At 51.0% G+C, this 24112-nt stretch overlaps 1 protein-coding gene across 13 annotated transcripts in view; it reads right to left on the bottom strand.

Annotated features, from left to right (window-relative positions):
- Positions 1-24112, bottom strand: part of TNRC18 (trinucleotide repeat containing 18) — a 107759-nt gene that overhangs the window by 16006 nt on the left and 67641 nt on the right. For 11 of the 13 annotated variants that reach the window (XM_084763882.1, XM_084763877.1, XM_084763880.1 and 8 more), the window contains 5 exons: positions 21525-21885; positions 16797-17069; positions 11736-12014; positions 4143-4570; positions 485-634 (listed from right to left, as the gene is read on the bottom strand). In XM_084763882.1, the coding sequence (XP_084620008.1) occupies positions 485-634; positions 4143-4570; positions 11736-12014; positions 16797-17069; positions 21525-21885 (1491 nt within the window). Of the gene's footprint in view, positions 1-484; positions 635-4142; positions 4571-11735; positions 12015-16189; positions 17070-21524; positions 21886-24112 lie in introns of those variants that run through there. The other 2 variants (XM_084763881.1, XM_084763874.1) reach the window with 2 other exon arrangements.

Here is a 24112-nt window from a genome sequence, read left to right as displayed (position 1 = left end):
GTTGCGGGGAGGTGGTTATCCTGTCATTCTGGGAACATTTCTCAGAAATCCAGGGCCATGGTCAATTTGCAGAGGCACCGGCCATGAGGACTGTAGCCCAAGCCTGGTGTACTCAGCACAGTACCTGGTACTCAGTGCTCAGTACCCTCCTCACATTAGCACAGCAGACAGCTTGGCCTCCGCCTTAGAGAGATGGATTTCTAGCCACGTACAAGGAAGTTGAGGGGAAACCCGGCTATGGGAGCGGGCGATGGCACACCCAGGCACACCACAGCCCTCTGCACCCTGTGGCCCTGGGTTGCCAATAATGTTGGATCTTGCCTGAGACGTGAGCTGGCACAGGTTTGTCACACTCATACTCAGAATGGGGGGTGGGGGTGGGCGCGGGAGGGGACAACAATGTCAACGCACCAGGGGCACGGCATGCCCACACCTGAGCTGGGCCCCCATCTGGACGATGTATGAGCCCCTTTGGCACCCTTACCTCCTTCTTCACTTCTTTCCCTTTGGCCTTGGCCTTGCTGCGTTTAGCAGTTGCCAGGGGCCCTGAGTGAGGGGCCCTGGAGTCAGGCAGGGTGGAAACACGGGCCGGTGGCAGCGTGGCTGCTGACCCAGCCTCCTTCCCTTTCTTCTTCTAGGAGAGAAAGCAAAAGGTCGAGTTATCAGGGGCCAGGGAGGACCCAGGCCACTTGGGCAAGACGGCGGGGGTTGGCATGGCTCACAGGAAGCACTAAAAGGCCTGTTCTTTGTTTTTGTTTTGCTTTTTGTTTTTTTGTTTGTTTGTTTGTTTGTTTGTTTTTTGAGACAGGGTTTCCCTGTGTAGCCTTCGCTGTCCTGGACTCCCTTTCTAGACCAGACTGGCCTCGAACTCACAGCGATCCACCTGCCTCTGCCTCCCGGGTGCTGGGATTAAAGCTGTGTGCTACCACACCGGCTTAGAAGGCCTGGTTTTTTTGTTATTGTTGTTGTTTTGTTTTGTTTTTAATAATTTATTTTTATTTTATGTGCATTGATTGGTGTTTTTCCTGCATGTATGTCTGTGTAAGGGTGTCAGATCTTGTAGTTATAGACAGTTGTGAACTGCCATGTAGATGCTGAGAATTGAACCCGGCTCCTTTGGAAGAGCAGTCAGTGCTCTTAACCACTGGGCCATCTCTCCAACTCCAGAAGACCTGTTCTTTAAGGGAGGAAAATGGCTGTCACTGGATCACCCCAAAGGCCGGGGTGGATGCTGGCTATCAACCTGGTGATCCTCGCTGATCTATGGAGCCAGCCTTCCCGAATCCCCCAATATCCTAGGCAATGTCTAGGCCCTCGTACTGAGCTTCGTCCCTCAGTGAACACAGCCCATCCTTAGGAAAGAGGCCCCGGGGACTCTGCATTCTCCACCCACAGAATCCATCTTTGTGCTGGTTCAAATCCCTCCGCCCTCCCTCACCCTGAGCTCTGTGCAGTCAGTCAACAGAACTCATCTGTCCTGTAAAGCTCACAGGTGCTTTCCTACTTGCAAGGGGGTTTGCTGTATCTGTACCTAAAGCTTTGCTGTGATAACTATCTCGGGGAAACCTCACTCCAACATTTAACTGTGCTTAAATGTGTGAGAGAAATAAACCACGAGGCCAGACGCTGGGAGTTTTGACCCAGCGCCGGTCGGAAGAGGGGCTGACCTGCTCTCGCCGGTCGCTTCCCTGCCAACCGTGAAGCCTGCAGGGGTCCTATTACGTGTGTGTATGTGAGTGAGGGCATGTTTTCGCCAACTGTGAGTGTGAAGGCCAGAGGACAACATGCCAGGGTCAGTTCTCTCCTTCAACAACGTAGATTACAGGGATCGAACTCAGGTTATCAACCTTCTGGCTTCAGAGTAAGCGTCTGTATACACTGAGCCGTCCTGCCAGCCCTCACCATTTATTTCCACCATTACCATGTAGTTTACTATAAAAACCAACCAACAAACAAAAAAAGTGCTGAAATGCGAACAATGGCACCTTATACATCATTACAGAACTTTCTAGAAGCTCATCCATCCAGGTAACGAACATTTACATGCAAACTCTTAGGTTTTGTGATACTGGGGATGTTTCAGAAACTCAGAGCTTTGGGCATGTTAGGTAAGTGCTCTACCACTGAGCCACACCCCAGCCCCTCACTGGGGGATTCTGGGCAGGTGCTCTACCACTGAGCCACACCCCAGCCCCTCACTGGGGGATTCTAGGCAGGGGCTCTACCACTGAGCCACACCCCAGCCCCTCACTGGGGGATTCTAGGCAGGGGATCTACCACTGAGCCACACCCCAGCCCCTCACTGGGGGATTCTAGGCAGGTGCTCTACCACTGAGCCACACCCCAGCCCCTCACTGGGGGATTCTAGGCAGGTGCTCTATCACTGAGCCACACCCCAGCCCCTGACTGGGGGATTCTAGGCAGGGGATCTACCACTGAGCCACACCCAAGCCCCTCACTGAGGGATTCTAGGCAGGGGCTCTACCACTGAGCCATACCCCAGCCTCTCACTGGGGGATTCTAGGCAGGGGCTCTACCACTGAGCCACAGCCCAGCCCCTCACTGGGGGATTCTAGGCAGGTGCTCTACCACTGAGTCACACCCCAGCCCCTCACTGGGGGATTCTAAGCCTAAGGGATATAGACAAGCACTCTATATTTTGTTTTATTCAATGCAGATTCACTGAGGTCCTGTTATGAGACGTCTCCCCTGAGCAAACCGCTGGTATCCACAGAGGTACTCTTTTGCTGAGGGCTGTTCCCTGTGGCATGGAGGGACCAGCTTTAACTCATTCAAATGCTATCAAGCCATATGTGGTGGCTCACACCTTTAATCCCAGCATTAGGGAGACAGAGGCAAGAGGATCTCTGTGAGTTTGCGGCCAGCCTGGTCTACAAAGTGAGTCCAGGAAAGCAAAGGCTACACAGAGAGACCCTGTCTTGGAAAAAACAAACAAAGGAAAATGATAACAACAACTTCTTACCAGTGAATTTTAGCGGCCATGCTCCTGGAAGGGCATTTAAACTGGTTTAGCGGTTCCCCAGTCACCTGCAGATGTGTGTGAGCCTTCCCAGGGCTCTGCAGTGAGGGAGCCTGCTCAGTGGGCATCTCCATATAGAGATCTGGGCACTCCGCCCTACAGGTGGGGTGGGAACTGGCCAATGTCATTCACCAGGGACATCCAAACAAGAACTGGAAATAACCTAGGTGTCCAGCTAACTGTCAAGAAGGGGGCACTGACACATGCTGCTGTGACAAGCCTCTGCTGCAGGCTTGGTGTCAGCACCATGGCACAGTAGTAACCAGTATGCCTGAAACTTCGCTTCAGACCTTGAGACTATATAACATGCATGTGGCAGTGGCAAAAAGATTATAAGTTCAAGGCCACCCTGGGCTACAAAAGACCCTGTCTAAAAAAGGAAAACTAAGCTGGTGAGATGACTGCTCAGCAGGTAAACGGGCTTTTCTTTTGCTTTTCTTTCCTTGTTTGTTTTTTGTTTTTTTTGTGTTTTTTTTTTCCGAGACAGGGTCTCTCTGTGTAGCCTTGGCTGTCCTGGACTCGCTTTGTGGACCAGGCTGGCCTTGAACTCACAGTGATCCGCCTGCTCTGCCTCTGCCTCTGCCTCCCAAGTGCTGGGATTAAAGGTGTGCACCACAGTTTCTCACATTTTTAAAATAATAATAATAATAATAATAATAATAATAATAATAACAACAACAACAACTATTATTATTATTATTATTATTATTATTATTATTATTATTACTGTTGTTGTTGTTGTTATTGTTATTATTATTTTGGGTTTTCAAGACAGGGTTTCTCTGTATCCTTGGCTGTCCTAGACTCGATTTGTAGACCAGGCTGGCCTCGAACTCAGTGATCTGCCTGTCTCTGCCTCCCAAAGTACTGGGGATTAAAGGCGTGTGCCACCACCACCCGGCTTTAAACATATTATTCTTAGATGATGAGTGAGAGACTAAGGCTCTGTGTCAGGAACAGGAGGAAGAAGCAAAGTTCCTCCTGACCACCAAACACGGAGGGACCGTCCATGGGCACACAGCTAGCGTCAAAGCTGTATTCCCACGATGGAGATGGGGGAGGGGGAACGGGGGGGGGAACGACACCCGTGCTGAGCCCTTACCTTCCTGGGGTCCTTCCTGTCCTTGGCTCGGCCGGTGTCCTTCCGTGGGCTTGGGGCACCACCCCTGCCACAGCGGCTAGGCTTGGCTGCGGGCACCGTGCTGCTGGGTGCCTGGACTGCAGCGGAGGCATCGTGTAAGAAGATGCGTTCGCTCCGGCGTCTTGTCCACAGGTCATCGTCGCTGGCCTCCGGCCCTGCCTCGAAGCCAGGCTCCTTGGGGCCACGTATCTTCCGGGCTTTGCGTCCCTTTTCTGAGGTCAGCTTGCCTTTGTCTGGGCTGGTGGGACCGGAGGCCCGGGCGCCAGGGACAGGAGCAGCCAGGGACTGGCCTGGCTCCCCAACCCCCTTCTTGGGCCTCAGCAGCCCAGCGGGCGATTGCTTAGGAACCTTGATTTCACTCTCTGAGTCTGTGTACTCGAACTCTGTGCCTGGATGTGAGAAGGAGGAGGAGGTAGGGGTTGGTGGGTTGGGTCCCCTCTGCCTGGCCAAACATGGCCACCAGCAAGAAAGCCACAGACCCATTCCACCCAGCGACACGCTCTCTGGAAGCTTTAATCTGGTTACCAGGAAGAGGTAAACTGAGGCTCAGAGAAGGACAAGCATGCACCCAAGTCTCCTATCCCCTACCCCACGGCTGCTCCCCACCTCTCACTCCAAGAGCAGCACTAAAATATATAGGCCACGGCCTACATGAGCCTCTATAATACCTCTCGGAAAACCCCAGAAACCAGGCAGGTTGGGGCGAGGGCTTCGCAGTGAGGCAGTGGGGAAAGCCCCAAGCCTGAGGCCCGTCATCCAACTTCCTGACAGATTCCCTTCCCACTCTTAGGCTCCATGATCACCCAGGCCCACTTCCTGCTGACAGGATTCCCAGAAGCCCCTCCTCTCATCCCCCTTAACAGGCCCCAACACAATGGGGACCATCTTCCTGACGTCCTGTACCTCTGAAGCACACTACTAGACTTCAAAGCCACCAGCCAGCTCTCCTCCATTCCAACCTGTCTGCTGCCTTTCCTGACCTTCAAGTCGCCATCTCACTGTTCCCTCAGCCTAGGGCATAAGCACCCCGACTTGGGAAATACAGGTATATTACAACCTGCTGATCCCCCAGGGTGTTCCCCCACAGTCCCTCTGCTGTCATGACAATCCTTCTCCACACTTCTAGCCTTCTCTGTCCACATTGTGAGCCTATCCCAGCCTGCCCTGGTCTAAAAATAGCTCTCTAGGGGGCTGGAGAGATGGCTCGGAGGTTATGAGAACTGGGTGTTCTTCCAAAGGTCCTGAGTTCAAGTCCCAGCAACCACTTGGTGGTTCATAATCATCTATAATGAGGTCTGGTGCCCTCTCCTGGCCTACAGGCACACATGCAGGCAGAATACTGTATAAATAAATAATAATTATTTTTTTTTTTTAAATAGCTGAGTTCTCTTGGGGTCTCTCTCCTTTCCCCAGAGCTCAAATTAAGCACAGAGCCCAGAAGCCAGGAGCAGCATACAGGGGGCTCAGAAGGTGGAATGTCGCTTAGAAACAAAGGCTAAAAGGCATGTCTATCATCCCACAGACCAGACAGTCTTTTGGGTTGACAGGCCCCTAGAAGGCCAGCAACCCCCTCACCACCACCACCAACGGCAGAGGGGCAAAGGGTCTAATCCGGGCCCTACTGACTCTCAGGCGACAGGCAGCCTGTTCACAGGGGCCCCCATGGGAAGCCCAGACCCTCTCAGAGGCAGCCATAGTGGCAGGGACTGCGGGGGTTGGGGGTGGGGAAGGGAACCTGGTGAGGAGGCCCTTCAAAGCTTTAAGATCTTGTTAGTTAACTTGTTAATAAGCTTCTCCCTGATGAAATGTGCAGGGAAGCGGCTGGAGGTGAAGGGAGGGGCGCGTTCCTCTACACGACGAGGACCCAGGCTATAACGTCAGCAGATAAGAGCACTGGCTGCTCTTCCAGAGGACCCAGGTTCAATTCCCAGCAACCACATGGTGGTTCACAGCCCTCTATAATGGGATCTGATGTCCTCTTCTGGCCTGCAGCCATACATGCATGAACATAAATGAATAAATCTTTAATCCCAGCACTCGGGAGACAGAGTGCTGTGAGTTCAAGGCCAGCCTGGTATACAAAGCAAGTCCAGGACAGCCAAGGCTACACAAAAGAAAGAAAACAGAACAACAACAACAACAAAAGTTGAGCTTTTTGGGTCTCTGGCGTGTGCGAGGCCTGGGTTCCGTCCCCAGCAACGACATAGAGCCCGCCTGGTGGTGCAGGCCTGTAGTCTCGGCACTCAGGGGGCAGAGGCAGGAGGATCAGGAATGCAAGGTCAGCCTCAGTGCGTAGCCCCTTGTGGAAACACAGAGCACTCTGTATGGAGCCCGTACAGGAAGCTGACAGAGACCTGGAAGGAGAAAGTGCCCTTGGAAGAGAAGCATGCAGCTGCCAGGGTCAGATCCCAGCCTTGTACCCCGTAACTCGGGGAATTTGGGGCAAGCTAAAAGTACGGGGCACACGCGCAAAAGAAATTCTCAGAAAAAGAGAAACGAAAGAGCCACAAAGAGGCCATCCAAACTGTCTAGCCACACCCGAGGTAAGCCGTAGGGCCAACCACCCGCAGAACTCCAGCACTGGAAGGAAGTTTGATAAGGAGACCCATAGCTGAAATAGGTCTGATTAAGACATGTCCTGATGGGTCAACTCAGCTGTGATCCGATCACCTGGGGACTCTCCAGATCAGGCTGGCCTGTAGGCAGCCGTGTCTGTAGGGCATAGTCTTTATTATGGTGACTGAGGCAGGAAGACCCAGCCCACTATGGGTGGCACAATTCCCTAGGCAGGAGAAGATAAGCTGAGCATCAGAGTTCATTGACTCTTCTCCTTGACCGTGGCTGAGATGTGATCCGCTGTTTGCAGTTCCTGTCACTTGGACCGCCCTGCTGTGATGGACTGCAAACTGCAACCGTGAGCTGAAGCAAACTCTTTCTCCCCTAAGCTGTCTTTTATCGGGACGGTTTATCACAGCAACAGAAATGTAACTAGGACAGCCAGTAAGACAGCTCAGTGGTTGAGGGCAGGTACCACTCTGGCAGAAGATCATGGCAGAGGATCCAAGTTCAGTTCCCAGGACCCACATGGGGAGGTTCATAAGAACCACCTCTAACGCCAGCTCCTGGCAATATCTCTGCCCTCTGTGTGCACCTGCACTCATGTGCACACATTCTCATACACACACACACACACACACACACACACACACAGAGAGAGAGAGAGAGAGAGAGAGAGAGAGAGAGAGAGAGAGAGAGAGAGAGACATTTAAAGTGGTATTAGCTATAAAAGCCTAAAAATGGAAGCAACTCCAGTATGCAGCAAGTAGATGTGGTACAGGGCTACACCACACAGCTGCACAAAAGCAGGAAATCCTAGCAACCGTTACCACAGATGGACTTCAAAACCACTGGGAGGAATGAAAGATGCCAAACACACAAGGCTACGCATTTCAGGACCTCATTTCTACATACTGTCAGCATAGGTAAATCCAAAAAGAAAGAAAGAAGGAAATACAGCTGGCTAGAACTAGAGGGTCTATTTATTTATTTATTTGTTTGTTTGGAGGCAGGTAGGCAGGTGGATGCACAGTACATGTATGGAGATGTTCTTTTTTCCCATCATGTGCACTGTGACATATGTGTCCATATCTACACATCACCTACATAATGATAACACATTTAAAAAAATTTTTTTAAAGCCGGGTGGTGGGAGCCCACGCCTTTAATCCCAACACTTGAGGGGCAGAGACAGGAGGATCAGTATAAGTTCGAGGGCAGCCTGGTCTCCAGAACAGCCAAAGCTACACACAGAGAAACCCTGTCTTTTTTTTTTTGAGACAGGGCTTCTCTGTGTAGCCTTGGATGTCCTAGACTCCCTTTGTAGACCAGGCTGGCCTCGAACTCACAGCGTTCCGCCTGCCTCTGCCTCCCGAGTGCTGGGATTAAAGGCGTGCAAAAGGCAAGAAAGAAAACCAGAATGGCTATGTAATATCAGGTGAAAGTGGATTTTAGAACAAGACATATTCCCAGAAGGGAGAAAAGAACAGTTCTTGACAATAAAGATCAAGAGGATGACAAAATAATCAAAAACATGTATGCACTCAATAACAGTATTTACAAACACATAAAGCAAAAATAGAACTGAAAGGAGCAATAGCAAATTCTGAAAATTACAGTTGTGTGTCTTAAGACCTATCTCTAGCAAAATGGAAACAGTAAGTCTGAGCTATGGAAAATTATAAAATGTGCTTTCCAACTTAAAAAGGGAATCCAAGCAGAGATCCACCAAGATGACCAAGCAACTACCCTCAACTGTCTGGAGAATGAATAACTTTCTGAGTCATCATTGGGTCAAACGCAGAAATCAGAAGAGAAACTTAGAATGATTCTTGAATAATTGGGAAACCCAACAGGCCTCAACACGTGTGCGGCGCAGCCGAAGCTGTGTTTTCAGAGAGCTTTGCATCTTTGGACCACGCTTCTATTGGAAAAGAATAAGGCCTCAAACCAATGACCTAAGCATATACCCTGCAAAGCAGGAAGTGATTGCACATGGCCGACACACCCAAAGAACACCAGAGGAAGCAACGAACAGAAATCAATGAAGCTGGGCTGGTGCCCGATGGCTCAGAAAGTAAGGAAGCCCGGTGACCTGAGTTCAGCCCCTGGGATCCACAGGGTGGAGAGAACCAACTCCTGGCAAGTACACATACACATGCATACAAAATAATGGCTGGGCTCGGTGGCGCACGCCTGTAATCCCAGCACCTGGGAGGCAGAGGCAGGCAGATCGGACCTCTGTGAGTTCGAGGCCAGCTTGGTTTACAAAGCGAGTCCAGGGCAGCCAGGGCTACACAGAGAAACCCTGTCTCAAAAACAAAAAACAAAACAAAACAAAAACAGAAAAAGAAAAAGAAAAGAAAAGAAAGAAGCGGGAGGTAATGAAACAGAAAGTTCTAGCCAGACTGATCAAGGATCAGGGAGGGTGTATGATAAATCACTACAGACCCTACAGACACGAAAAATATGGAGTGGGGATGGGGCTGGAAGCTGGACAGATGGCTCAGTGGTTAAGGGCACTGGCCGTTCTTCCAGAGGAACTGTGTTTGATATCTAGCACGCACATGATGCTCACATTGGAATCTGATGTCCTCTTCTGGCCTCCATGAGCACCAAGGCACACAATGGGTGTACACACACACACATACGGGCAAAGACCCACATATATGAAAATATTACAGGGGCTGAAAGGAAGGGTCAGCATTAGGAGTGCATGCTGCTCCTGCAGGAGCCTTGATCTTGTTTCATGTCGGCCTCTGTGCGAAGAAGTAGCCCGGTGATCTAGAAACTGCTGGTATGTTCCATACCGCATACGCATGCGCACACACACGCGGGAGCCCATTAAAGTGGGTATTGGAAAACTTGTGTCTCTAAAAGGTTTGCCCTGAGGGGAAACCTTTGTTAATAGTTGCTGGTGGGGCTGGAGGGGGCTGGTGGGGCTCAGTGGCTAAAAGTTATCGGCTGTTCTTTCAGAGGTCCTGAGTTCAATTCCCAGTAACCACATGATGGCTCACAGCCATCTATAATGAGATCTGGTGCCCTCTTCTGGTGTACAGGCATACATGCAGGCAGAGCACTGTATATATAATAAATAAATATATTTTTAAAAAAAATAGTTGCTGGTGATGATGGAGACCCAACAGAAGACTTTAAGGGACTACAACATCCTATACTTTCTTCAGAGGCACCCCCAGAATTGTGCACGTGTCCCACTGGCTAGACTTGAGAATGTTCTGCATGTCACTGCCCCAGCGGTAAGGTTTCCTTTAGAAGCTAGAAGCTGCTGCTGCTGCTGCTGCTGCTGCTGCTGCTGCTGCTGCTGGAATCTGGATATAGAATTGTCCCAAACCGAACAGGAGGTGAGGTGAGCCGCACCGGGTCTGGTTCCGAGGGCGACACACCAAGCACCAGATGACTTTCATAAATTATATATAAAAATGCCCAAAGCTAGCCGGGCATGGTGGTACATGCCTTTAATCCCAGGCAGGCAGATCGCTGTGAGTTCGAGGCCAGCCTAGTCTACATAGCGAGTCCAGGACAGCCAAGGCTACACAGAGTAACCCTGTCTAGAAAACCCAAAAGAAAGAAAGAGCTGAAGGATACTCAGGATACTGTGGTACAACATCCAGAAGGATTCATACGGAAGCAAGAAGACCTGAGCAAAGTACAAGCCAGGAAAATAGAGGAGGCGTTGAAGAAGCAAGAACAAAAACAACTAGGGGCCAGCAAGAGGGCTCAACAGAAGAAGACGCCTGCCACCAAACCGGACGACCCGAGTTCAATTCCCAGAACTTATGCCCTTGGCGAGTCTGCTATGGCACACATAGGCCCATTTACATACATGCAAAGGAAATCACGGTACAATTAAAAAAAAAACTGTCCTAAACAATTAGTTTAAGCAATGGTACATACAGCCAAGAGACGCTGCTTATTATGTGTGCAACTGTCAAAGAATAAACGACCGTCTATTGAAACAAGTGGTCATGGCTTGAAAAATATGCTGAGATACCTGACACTTGGAGAACAAGAAAGGAACACCGAATGTTAAAGCCTCCAGACACCACGGCAATTGTTGGTAAATTTCAGGGGAGAAAAAAGGTGCTGTGGGGTGGACTTAGGAAAAATCTCCAGGGAGAATCAAAGAAGCCATGCACTTGTCACAGCCTCATGTCTACATCACGCATGCCCCCCATTTGAGAAAGGAACTCATATATCCCAGGCTGGCCTCCAACTTGCTATGTGGTATATAGCTGAGGCTGGCCTTGAACCCTTGACCCTCGGGTCTCTTGAGTGCTGGGATTGCAGGCATGTGCCACCGTAATCTGGTTGGTATATATGATGCTGGAGAGAGAAAGAAATGTAGAGCTGTGTGTAGGCCAGGCAAGCACTCCATCATCAGCCCCAGGAACCCTGATGGTTGGAGAAACGGCCCCTGGGGACTCATCAGAGATCCAGGGACGAGACTCGAGGATATAATGGCAGTGAGTCAGGGTTAGCCTGAGCTTCCTGCCCTGCAGTTAATGTCCTGACCTCAGCCCGCTAAGGCAGTGAGAGAGCAAACCTCTAACCCTGACTCACGCAGCCGCTGGCTTCAGGCCATCGAGGCCACCCTCCTCTCTCTCGCTGGATCATGGACCATCTCCAGTGACCTGGAAACAGGATGCCTTCCTTCCCTCTTCCTTCTTCTCCATCACTGTTTTCCTCTCCCTGGAGACTGCTAACCTAGCAAACAGCCTCCAGTCCCCAGGCCTGGGTCAGGGTGTTCCCTGAGCTCCCGGAGAGCCTCAAGGAGCCAGCGTCGTTAATGACAGCGTGAGAATGAAGGGAGCAATTCTTATGTGGCCGTAGGTAACTCCCTCCTAGATTACAGCCCATAGGGTTATCAGCAGCATCCTAAGACCCAGCATCCTAAGACCCAGCCAGCTCTCCTGCCCGCCACTGAGTCTTAATTTCCTTATCTTTTTGATAGGCCCGCAAGCACCCACTGGTACTCACCCATCAGGCTCTGCCGCTCTTCCTTCTTCCGAGCCTTTTGTTCGGCTTCCAGCTGCACCACAGACAGGGGTGGCCCCACGACAGGGCTGGGGAGGGCGCTGGCTGCAAACCGAGCCAGCAGGCCCAGTCCACTCTCCTCCAGACCAGGCGACAGGGCCTGTTCCCCAGCACCCAGTCTATAGCTACCAAAGGCTTCCTCTTCCTCTTCTTCTTCCTCCTCCTCCTCCTCCTCCTCAAGCTCTTCTTCCTCCTCTTCCTCCTCCTCTTCTGAGCTGTCATCTGGCATGCAGAAAACAAGGGACAAGTCAGGGTCCTGACCTGGGCATAAGCTGCCCCCCACCTCCTCCCACCACCCACTTTGGCTCCAGTCTCTGTCCTCACCAAGGGCCGCTAGGGGGTGGGGAAAATCCAGAACCAGGCCCCAGTCCCACCCATGGCCCAAGGCCTCTACCAGTCACCCACACAGGGGCAGCCTGAGCAGCCTGGGGAAGGGAGAGGGGAGGCTCTAGGTGTCGGGATGGGCTTCCGGGAGGGCAGCACTGACATGCACCTGTGCTGAGGGTGGGGACAGACACACAAACGGACAAAGACAGGAGACAGCGCTCGTCACGGTCCACACACGCGCGCACATACACACACGTCCCGACATAGACATGGAGGCTGAGGAAAGAAACAGGAAAGAACAGAGAGGCAGAGGAGGGAAAAGGAGGAAGGGGGCTGGGCTCAGGCCTGGGGATGGAAGCAAGAGGCTCATAGCATTTTGGTCAGCCAGAGGTCAGAGGGCTGTTGGCAGAAAGCAGAATTTGATCTCTTCCTGGAAACTAGGTGGCCCTCAATCCTTTAATCCCTGAGCAGAGCTAGAATCGAGACCCCCTCATGCTAGGGAGCCTATCTGAACCTGGGGTGACCCTCCAGCCCACTAGCCCAGCTAAGAGGGTGCAGATCTTACATGGCACACCTGTGGTCTAAGCACCGCAGTGAGTTCAAGGCTAGCCTGGGCTACATAGTTGAGACCCTGGTTCAAAAAGGAAAAAGAAACAGTGCTCACCATGGATCTGACTACCCCGGGGGCTGTGTATGCTAGAGATGCCCAGCCTAGGGCTCTGCTGGGTCAGAGGATAGCCTCACCCCAGGAACCTGTCCCGCTGGCTCAAGGGCTAGCAGCCCCTGCTAGGATGGCCAATAGGGCTGACAGAAAACAAGGCAACACTCAACACTACTCTAGGCATGCGATCTCTGTGAGTTCGAGGCCAGCCTGGTCTACAAAGTGAGTCCAAGACAGCCAAGACTACACAGAGAAACCCTGTCTTGAAAAACCAAAAAAGGAAAACAAAAAGTGTCTTATGACCTTCCAAGGGAAATAGTGCCATGGAGCAGGTGGCACCAGGTGTGATCTGCCTCAAGGACTTATGCACTGGGACCCAGGTAGGTCTGGGAAGATATACACATGCTAGACAAGAGGGTTGGACAGAGTGATCAAATATTGCTTTTTCTGCTAAGGCCCTCACCACGGTTAAATGAACTAGGAGCTGCAAGTGACACCAGGGGTGCCAGAGGGTAGAGTTCTTAACCTGCCTAGTTTCAGTCAGGCCTGCTAGCTTGGGAGGGGAGGTAGGAAGAGCTGAGGGCGGGATGTCCTGAGTAGGGGCTAAAGAGAGGGAAGGGAGAGAGAGAGAGAGAGAGAGAGAGAGAGAGAGAGAGAGAGAGAGAGAGAGAGAGAAAGCCAGAGAGAAAGCAAGAGAGAAAGCAAGAGAGGAGCTTGGTTAAGAGGGTGCGAGGCAGGAAGCGTTCCCAGAGTGATGGATGAAGCAGGCTGGGGATGCCAGCGGGGCAGGCAGGGGCAGGCAGGCAGGCAGTGCGCACTTGCGATCAATCACATTGCGACGTCACATGGTTCTGTCTCCGCCCCAGTGGGCCACAGCGGCAAAGCAGGCTAAGTGTAGGCAGACATTTTTTCGGCAGGCCTCCCTGGAGTTGGCCAATTTGGGGGTAGGGTGGGCAGGGAACAGGGAAGGTGGCTGGCTGGGATGGGGATGGGAAAATTCCCCTTTCTAAAAACTCCCCCTCTGTCCTGGCTGCTCAGGTGTGGAGACTGGAAACCCAGAACATTCTTTCGGGAAGGATTCTCAGGCGGTAGGCATCACTGGGCAGGGAGGCAAGCTTTGAGTCCCTGCTCTGGGTTTCTGAGAGCCACAGTCAGATCCCAGAAAGCCAGGAGCAAGTCGGTCTCAGCAGTTTGATGCTGCTGCAGAACATTCCAGAAGGCAGAGACCCAGAATGGGTGCTTTTGTCCTAAGAGGGGAACTGGACTGTCCTGAGGTCTCCTGTGGTCCTCATAGCTGAGGTCCTTGTCAAGACTCATGCAGGGTCTAGTCAGATTGGACCAGCACCTATAAGGACAAGAAGAACTGGAAGAGACCTTGAAGGAAAAGGGGGTGGGGGGTGTCAAGAATTTCTGGAATTCTCTATGCCTGGATCCACAGAGCTTGCCAAGGGTAGAGGAGGAGGAAAAGCCCCAACAAAGACTCTCAAGGGAATGAAGGAGGGGGGGGGAAAAACCGTGAATGTCAATATATGGTTTTTCTTTGGTTTTGGTTGTGGTTGTTGTTTGTTTTTAAATCCTGGCTCAGGGCAAGGGGTTGTGGGTAATTGAGTTCCCAAAACCTGGTAAAAGTCAAAGTAATGTGCTGCTGCCAGACCCGGTGGGGGCAGACCCCGAGGAGGGGGGGGGATAAACAGAGAATAGAAAAGGAAAATGTTTTTTGCCTACCTACGGAGCAACGAGCCAGGCTCGGACTCAAACTCAGTAACCCGCTACGCCGTCTGCCCTACTCCCAGCCTTCGCTTTGCGTCCAAGTGCAGCGTGAGAGCAAATGCGAGAGACCGAAACAGACACTCAAAGCATCATGGGTAGGGGTCAAGGGTTGGAGGGATGGTCAAGCTGCTGGGAGGAGAAAGCAGACATACTAGAAAAGCCACGCCAAATAAGTGTTTTAGTACCGAAGGGGCAGGAAGGCCCTATTACCCAAATATCCCATTCTGAGACTTCACCAGCCGGCTTTGCTCTGAATGGTAGAGGCAAACTGGGGAGCCACGCCCTGGCCCTTGCCCCTCCAAATCCTCTGGCTATGGTCCCTTGGCACTATCTAGGAGGCCTGGGGATGCCTGCTTCGGTGTGCTCTATGTTGAAACGGAAGGAGCTCAAAACATTCAGGGCGGGGACCCTGAGCTTTTTAAAGGGTGGTACAGGGAAGGGCAGAGGTACCACATCCCAAGTTATGGGGAGGGAATTAGGGACCAACCAGTCTCATCCACAGAAAACCAGGCGGGGAGGGCCTGGGACAGGAAATGGGCAGCCTCTCTTTGTGGCCCAGGCTGTACTGACTCGGATATTTCAGGGACGAAGGGCCCAAGAGGCACAAGGCTCCCTCTGTGCCATCGCTTGGCCAACTCCAAATCCCAACTCTGCCAATTAGAAGGGCTGGGGTGGAAGAGAGGAGGCTGGGCACTGAAGGAAGATTTGGGGATGGTACAGAGCCCTGGTCCCAGGGGACCTGAAACAAAGCTACCGTCAAGTCCCAGTTGGCTCTGACCCTCCTGCCCATGCCTGGGGCCATACTTGGGGACCAGCAGCATGTTGCTAACCCATTTGGAGATTTTTCAAACTCTAGCACTGGCGGGAATTTACTCTGAAACAGACTCTAGCCAGGGTGTAACAGTCTCACTTTCTTCCCTTGCAGGGACATTTTCTGACTGAAGGGGCCTGAAGGCTGCTGGATCTTGACCTGCAGGCTAAAAGCTCTGATGTTGGAAAAGTGGGAGCCAGAATGTTCTTTAGTGGTGGACACCCCCTACACTGCACTGGGGCCAGATCTCTGTCCAGCAACCCCAAGAAATACCATTTTTTGACCCTCAACGTGGCAACCGAGCCAATAGTTTCAAATTGGACAAGGAAAAACAAAAATGACAATTTAAAAAAAAAAAAAAACAATGAGACAGCCAAAAGGCCTTGAATCTGTTCTGCCCACGGGCCCTTCAAAACAGAAATGTGTGTTAGCAAACAAGTATTGGTAAGTTAATTGTTGTTCATGTTGTTCGTTTGGGGGGGTTTTCTGTTGTTGTTTTTTTTAGCCACTGGTGGGTAGTAGCAGAAGCTTCCAGAAAAATAAAACACATACAAGCAGCTTAAAAGGAAAAAAAACAAAAAACAAAAACAAAAACAAAAAACAAAACAGATAGATGATACAACACTTGACTGTACACCTGAAAAATGGAATGGATGCCAAGGGTACCAGGGATATTTGAATAACAGGAAAGCGGTCCACCCATGTCTATGGCTTCTGAAGTGAGGACGAGGAGCAGGTAAGAGAGGAGGGGGGGAAGGAGGAATGAATGAGGGGGGACGGCAACCTGATGTCTAGTTAAGGACATAGCAAGAGAAACGAGGCACACAGTTTAGTTAAAAATGAACTCGGTATGTTTAATAAAACTTGGCATTACCAAAATCGCGGTACAAACATCAAGTCACACGCCCACACGAGAAAGTCCGGTTTTTGTTTGTTTGTTTTTTGTTTTGTTTTGTTTTGTTTTGTTTTTTACAAAATGCTCCTTGGGCAAGCCTCCGCCAGGCTCATGCCAAGAGAAAGCCCAGGCCGGCCTGGGGCGGGGGGGGGGGGGGGGGGGGGGGGGGGGGTGTGGGGATGTGGGGAGGGCAAAGTTAGGCTTTTAGATTTGGGAGTTGCGGGGGGGGGGGGGTGACCCTTGGGGAGGGCCGGGGGAGAGGGTGCAGAAGGAGGAGACTAAAAAACGAGTCCGTGTAAGAGCTCCCTACGGGCTGGCCAGTGGTGTTATCACGGGTTTAAGGGAAAATAAAAAGCAAACACAAACGGAAAAAAAAAAAATATAGGCGGATAGGGCAGACTACGCTGCCAAAAACTAGACGGCTAAAAGCCATCCCTGCCGTGTGCACCACACACTCTCGCACGCTCGCTTGCTCGCTCTCTCCCACTCACTCTTGCTCTAAAAACATGGAAGGTTATTTTTGTGTTTGGCGCTAGTAACCTTGATCAAAGGAGTCCTCCTCCGAAGAGTCGCTGAAGGGGGAGCGGGCCTCTCGGAGCAGCAAACAGAAGGACTGCTTCCTGCTGGCGGCCACCTTGGGTTTCAAAGTCCGGGGGCCTGCCAGGCCCCTCTTGGTCAGCTTGGGGCCCGAGGCCGGCTTGCCGCTCTTGGCCACCGTGCTGCACAGGAAGGATGAGGTCAGTTTGGAACTGGAGGGGCCTTGGGTGGACCACCCGTTCTTCAGGAAGTCTTCATCTTCGTCTGAGTCCGTATCTGCAGTCAAAGTAGGTTTTATTTTTTTTATTATTTGTGTATATGTATGTGGTCTATCTGTCTGTCTGTCTGTCTCTCTCTCTCTTGCGGGTTTGTATATGGGTGTGTATGTGTGTGTGTGTGTGCATGCGTGTGTGTGTGCATGTGTGTGTGTGTGCATGTGTGTGTGTGTGCATGCGTGTGTGCATGGGTGGATGTGTGCATATGGGTGTGTGTGTGCATATATGTGTGTATGGGTGGGTATACATGTGTGTGTGCGCGTGTGCATGTGTGTATGGGGGGTGTGCACTCGTGTGTGAGAGAGATGCACACGTGCTGTGCATATGTGCTTGAGTATGGAAACCAGGGGTCAACCTTAACCTTGGATCCTCAGGTTTCTGTCCCCTTTTAAACATTTTTTGTTATATTTTAAATTTTTGTGTGCCTGTGTTTATTTGTGGGGACATGAGTGTGCCAGCAAGCACATGAGAGAGTCAGTGGGTGGCTTGTGGGAACCAGTTCTCTTCTACCCTATGGGTCCCAAGGATTGAGCTCGGGTAGTCAGGCTTGGTGGCAAACGCCTCTTACCCATCTCACTGACCCCACCTTGCTTTTTGAGACAGTCTCTCTTGGCGAGACCTGGGGCTTGCCATGTAGGCTAGGCTGGCTGGCCAGGGAGCCTCAGATAGCTTGTATACATCTGCCCAGCCCTGGTATCAGAAGCATGCACCATCCGGGGATTGAACTTGGGTACTCATGCTTGCACAGCAAGCACGTCACCCTGAGCCATCCTCCCAGCCCTTCAAGGTAGGTTTTAATACAGTATGTTGTGGGGCCGAAGGGGGGAAGGGACTGGTGTTTTTGTTTTTGTGTTTTCCTATCAGTGGCCCTTAACACAAAGATGCGCTAGAACCAGGTGCACACAGGCCTGGGCATGTGTGACACCAGAGCTCTCCTCTGAGCTGGCATGGACAGCTTGGACTGCCCACCAAAAGGCAAACTGGACCCTTTCCGCTGCTGCTATCACTGGGCACACCCACCTCCCCAGTCCCTGGGCGTGAGGGCTGGGGACAGTTACACGCCAGCCATGTTCTGAGGAAGGACCCTAGAGTATCTACTGGCCAAAGGTATGCGGTTCCCTTCTACCCTACAGACGTCATACCTCACGGTGGCTGTTTTGAGGGGGAGGACGCGGTTGACAAGGACCAAACCTACATACCTCATCCCCAGCTCTTTGCAGCAACAGCAGATTAAAATGGGGCTGCAGGTGAGGGTACTCACCCAATGAAATGCTATCTCAGCCTCACCCCCAAGTCCCTCTTTTCCATCACAGACTGGCTGACCAGCTTACCGCCAATGGCTTTCCCTAAGTCTCTGGTCTAAACACACAGTTGGGAAATGAGCCCAACAAAACGGAAGCTCTTTGGTTCCTTCCAACTTCAACCCAAACATACACCATCTTGACCTATTTTATACTGATGCTGGGCTGTTAAACAAGACAAGAAGAAAGGGCCCCAAAGCCAAGACAGTAATCCCTTGATCTGCTAAAAATAAAAAAATAAAAAAAATAAAAAAAATAAAAACCCACACAGAACAAGATAAAACACAAATACACACAGCTACAGCCTGGCAGTGCCTAACATCACCACATCCAAGAGAAACACGCAGGGGCACAGGGTGTCCCTAAAGCCGCTTTACTGATAAACCCCACTTGCCACCACAACCAGCACCAACCATCTTCAGGGAGGCTCACTGCGTCTGGTGGAGGAGGGCAAATCCCACCAAACCTTACCAGTCCTTTACCACGGCACCTTCCCATGTCCACACACACACATAGTGTGTGGGCGCACGTGCATGTGTGTGCACGCGTGCATGTGCGTGTGCACACTCATACGTATCACAACACACATATGGAAGTCAGAGGAAAACTTTTTGGTACTTGTTCCACTGTGGGTCCTGAGGACTGAACTCGGGTTGTGAAGCTCGCACGGTTAAGTGCTACTGCCCACCGCACCATCACCCTTCTGGTGTGTTCTGACTCGGTCCTTCCAAGGCCAGAGGTGACTGGAGTTATCATTCACTGACTCGGTCTCCTTTAAGAATACAGCAGGTATGACATCACATTCATGCCCTCCAACCCCAGCTGGACAAGCAAGAGGCCACCACTTTCCTACCTTCTGCCACAGTCTTTTTTTTTTTTTTAAAGAATATGACTTTTTCAATTTATTTATTATGTAAATGTAACAGGTGCAGGCCGGAAAGGGGGCACCAGATCTCACTGTAGATGGTTGTGAGCCATCATGTGGTTGCTGGGAATTGAACTCAGGACCTTTGTAAGAGCAGCCAGTGCTCTTAACCTCTGAGCCGTCTCTCCAGCCCCATCTGCCACAAGTCTTTCACGGTCCTTTTCTCCTGCGCCTGTTCATGACCTAAGGGTTCACGCCATTTGGATGTGAGGGGCACTGTAGCTAACACAATCTAACATGTTCCTGGCGCATAAGGCTGAGGGGTGGGCAGGGGGGCCTCATACCCACTAGAGCATCACTGGTCCAAGACAAACCAAAATGCGCATGACTCACAGAGTGCAGCGACCTGACCCTGTGGTGGGCACAGTCCACCTCCCTGCACACGAGCGGCTCACAGCTGGGAAAGCCTAAGAAGACGATGCCTGACCTCCAAAGCCCACAAATGCTGGGTGCAGACCTTTAATCCCAGCACTGAGAAGACACAGGCAGAGAGAGCTCTGTGAGTTCAAGACCAGGCTTTATCTACACAGTGAATTCTAGGCACACCAAGGCTACACAGTGAGACCCTGTCACTATGTGAAAGAAAAGAAAGAAGGAAAGAAGAAAGAGAAAGAAAGGATTGGAAGGAAGAAATAGGAAGAGAAAGAGAACAGAAAGTACTGGGCTGGAGACATGGTTCAGCAGTTAAGAGCACTGGCTATTCTTATGGAAAACCCAGATGTGGTTCCCAGCACCCACTGGCAGCTCACAACCATCTGTAACTCCAGCTCTAAAGAATTCAACAATCTTAGAGTACATTGACCTTAGGGCACACAAGTATGCACCCATACACACACACACACACACACACACACACACACACACACACACACACACACACACACATCATTTGGGGTCGGGTGGGGGGTGTCCAAGACAGGGTTTCTCTTTATAGTCTTGGCTATCCTGGACTCACTTTGTAGACAAGGCTGGCCTTGAACTCTGGGATTACAGGCGTGCGCTACCACGCCCCGCTCACAAATCATTTTTTCAAAAAGAAAAGCACACTAAGCAAGCTGGGCACGGTTGACACAAGTCTGTTATCCCAGCACTCAGGGGGTGGGAGCACTGAAAACTCAAAGCCAGCCAGGGATATATACACTGTAAGTTCAGACCAGCAAAGGCGACAAACAGAGGGAAAGCGCACGGGAGACACACGATGGAGATACGGTGAGGAAATTAGGGCTGGACAAGGGCTCCTCCTCCGTGGCAATTCCTAGATCTTGGCTGTACCTAGACCAATTTCCCAGCACCACCAGCAAGACAAAGGGAGAGGAAACATTTTTTTTCCAGTGGATGTTCAAACCCAAACACACACGTATCCCAGGAACCAGAGTCTAGCAATGTCCAAGACACAGCAAATCTGACAGAACACCAGGCATGCAGCTGGATAGGAGAAGGCCCTCCTGTCTCCCCCAAATGACCATGTCCTTCGTTCCTGCCCGTCCATACAGAAGGTGTGAGCACCTATTCCCTTGCCAGACAGAGGGCCCAGGCCTGCAAGTGGCCAAGAATAAGCACTTGGCTCTGAAAAACCACAAGGCCAGTTTCTACTTAAGTGGAATAAGTGCTCAGTCAGCCCATTGGTCCCACAAGTGGCTCCATTTTCCTGGCTCCTTAGTCACACATGGCTATGGCAGCAGACGAGGCCAAAGGGAAAACACATCCGACACGGGTGGTGAGCTGCGGTGCGCAAGAGGGACCAAACAGAACCCCGGTTCGGCCCAGTTTGCCTCTTCCCACTTGGGCACACACTCTCTTCTCCCAATCTTTCCATAACCCGCCAACACTACCACCCACGGCGCACGCCGCTCCTCCATGTGCTATGAATGACAAACATCCCACAGGCAGTGGAGCCCGTCACCTCCAGCACTCAAAAGAAGTCACCCTCCAGGCCTCTCTAGGCTGAGTGGCTACTAACTCTATGGTGCAAGGTTTCCACAAGGATGGAAGGCCAGCCACTACCGGCCGGCCGGCTGGCCGCTCCTACCCACAAGTAGTAGTGTCTGTCCAACAGTACACCTGCCAGTCACTGGCATTTACAATTCTGGGGCACGAATCTGGCTTCAGGCACAGTGCAAAGCTGCAAGCGACCCCTAACAACCCTCAGAGGAGGGCAAAAAAAAAAAAACGGTTAAAAACGAATGAGATTAGCGTTCACCATGCAGTGGCCCTGAAGGCAGATACTTACTGTAGGAGTGACTGCTCACTTCCGAGGCAAATGGACAGTGGACAGACTTGGGCTGGCCTCTGGCCTTGAAGCCCTCCTCCATCTTCCTGGCTTTGGCAGCCGTTTTGTGTTTACCTTCTCTGGAGGGTTTCAGAGACAAGCCGAGTCCTTTGGCCAGAGCCTTCCTGTCCTTGCCCAGCAGGCTGTCATACGGCGTCAAGAACCTGCCACAGCCCCCACCGGTTTTCGATTTCCCCCCAGGACTGTCAGAAAACTTGAAAGGTGACTTCAGCTTGTGTTGCTTTGTGAGGGAGAGGGCTCTGTCTAGCTTGCTTGCCAACTGCTCCTGGTCGCTTGCCATCTTTTTCTTCTTAATCTTCAGCTGGGGAAGAAAGGTCACAGATTAAGACCTATGGCCAAATTAGGATAGTGAGTTTCAGGTCACAAGGCTTATGAGACTAAGCTAACTGCTGTCCCGTGTCCTCTGACACGTGGCAAATGGCTCAACTAGTCCTCCGGCCTTCCATCTGAGATGGGGCTTATCTGTGTCTGAGCGCCATCAGGCTATTACAGAGGTAACCAGCATAACGCCCATAAAACATTCATTTCAGGCCAGTGAAATGACTCAGGAGGTAAAGGTGCCTGTCATCCAGCCTGATGACCTGAGTACAGTTCCAGGACCTATGTAATGGAGAAAAGAGATTCTGACTTCCACGTGTGCCTGACGCACATGCCAACACAGCCACACATACGTGTTTAAGTAAAGTGGGGAGTTAGCGAGATGGTACAGTGGTTTAAAACCCTGAAATATTCTTGCAAAGGACCCAAGTTCAGCCCCCAACACACAATCCCCTGACACTCCAGCACCAGGGAATATGACGCTCTCTTCTGAATGCTGCAGGCATCTGCATGTATGTGCACACATACCCACACACCAATATACATAATCTGAAAATAACAGAAATAAATCTCTTTGGGGGGCCGGGGTACAAGACAGGATTTCTCTTTGTAGGCCTGATTGTCCTGGACTTGTTTACTTGTTTAGTAGACCAGGCTGGCCTTGAACTCACAAAGAGATCTGCCTGCCTCTACCTCCCTGAGTGCTGGAATTACAGGTGTGCACCACCACACCTAGCTAACTTTTAAAAAACAGATTTATTTGTTGTATATGAGGGCTCTATCTGCACGTCAGAAGAAGGCATAAAAATCTCATTATAGATGGTTGTGAGCCACCATGTGGTTGCTGGGAATTGAACTCAGGATCTCTGGAAGAGCAGAAAGTGCTCTTAACTGCTGAGCCATCTCTCCGGCCCCAGAAATAATTTTTGTTTGTTTGTTTATTTTGTTTTTCGAGACAGGGTTTCTCTGTATAGCCTTGTCTGTCCTAGACTCGCTTTGTAGACCAGGCTGGCCTCAAACTCACAGCGATCCACCTGCCTCTGCCCCCGCCCCCAGCAACGAGTGCTGGGATTAAAGGCGTGAGCCACTTCTGTTTTAAAATAAATAAATAAATGCAATAAATAAACCACTTATTAAAAATGCCTAGCCTGGGGGCTGGAGCTGTAACTCCATGGTTGAGAGCACTGGCTGTTCTTCCAGAGGACCCAGGTTCGATTCCCAGCACCCACACAGCAGTTCACAACCATCTATGACTTTAGTTCCAGGAAATCCGACACCCTCTTCTGGTCTCCACAGATAGTGAATGAACGTGGTGCACAGACGTGGCGCAAGTAAGTGAACACACACACACACACACACACACACACACACAATTAAAAATAAATTTAAAGATGGCTGGCCTGGTAATCATTTATTAAAAGCTGTTACCATGGTAACACTCATGGCTGGCACCCGCCTTCCCACCCTGGCTTCCCACAGCGCTGTCGGGGCGTGCCTATAGCACTACTTTGAGGAAACGGGCCTGCAGATGGGTTGGAGAAGGTAGCTGAAAACTGAGCCCAGAGCACAGCAGATCTGCCTTAGATTTCATCTTCCCACAGCGGCTGCCAGAGACTGCTGCTCAGTCTAAACCAGCCCGCCCAACTGAACGGGTCAGAGCTGCCAAGAAAAACGCCCGGAGTGTGCCTTGGATGCCTGGACTGGGGAGAATGATTAGAGATTTCACAGATTAAATTTCTCCTTGCACGTCTATTGCCAACAGTAGTCATTTGTTGAAATGAAATATGCAGTTTCGGAGGCATTAACGCTCTGCCATTTCAATGCACCAGCTCTGTATCTTTAATCACGTAGCATTTGCTGGAGGTGGGGAGGAGAGTGGGATGGCATTGTTGAAATAATTAACAAAAGCGTCTCTCACCATGACCTGAGAGGAAAAGAGATCCTGGTATACAAAAAACTGTCAATCTTTCCATGCTTTCATTTTACATTTTCATTTACTTTGATTTTATTTTTCCTAGACGCCCCTGGCTGGACTGAACTTGTTACGTAGACCAGGCTGGTCCTGCACACACTACCATGCTCTGATAGCTTTTTCATTTTATTTTATTTTATGTGTGTGTGTGTGTGTGTGTGTGTGTGTGTGTGTGTGTGTGTGTGTATAAGGGGGTGCATATGCATTGAACGCAGGTGCAGGGTGACAACAGGTATCT

The sequence above is a fragment of the Acomys minous genome, assembly GCF_964271855.1.
Source record: "Acomys minous genome assembly, chromosome: 16".
Classification (NCBI taxonomy): Eukaryota; Metazoa; Chordata; class Mammalia; order Rodentia; family Muridae; genus Acomys; species Acomys minous.
This window is presented reverse-complemented; position numbering and strand designations above follow the sequence as displayed.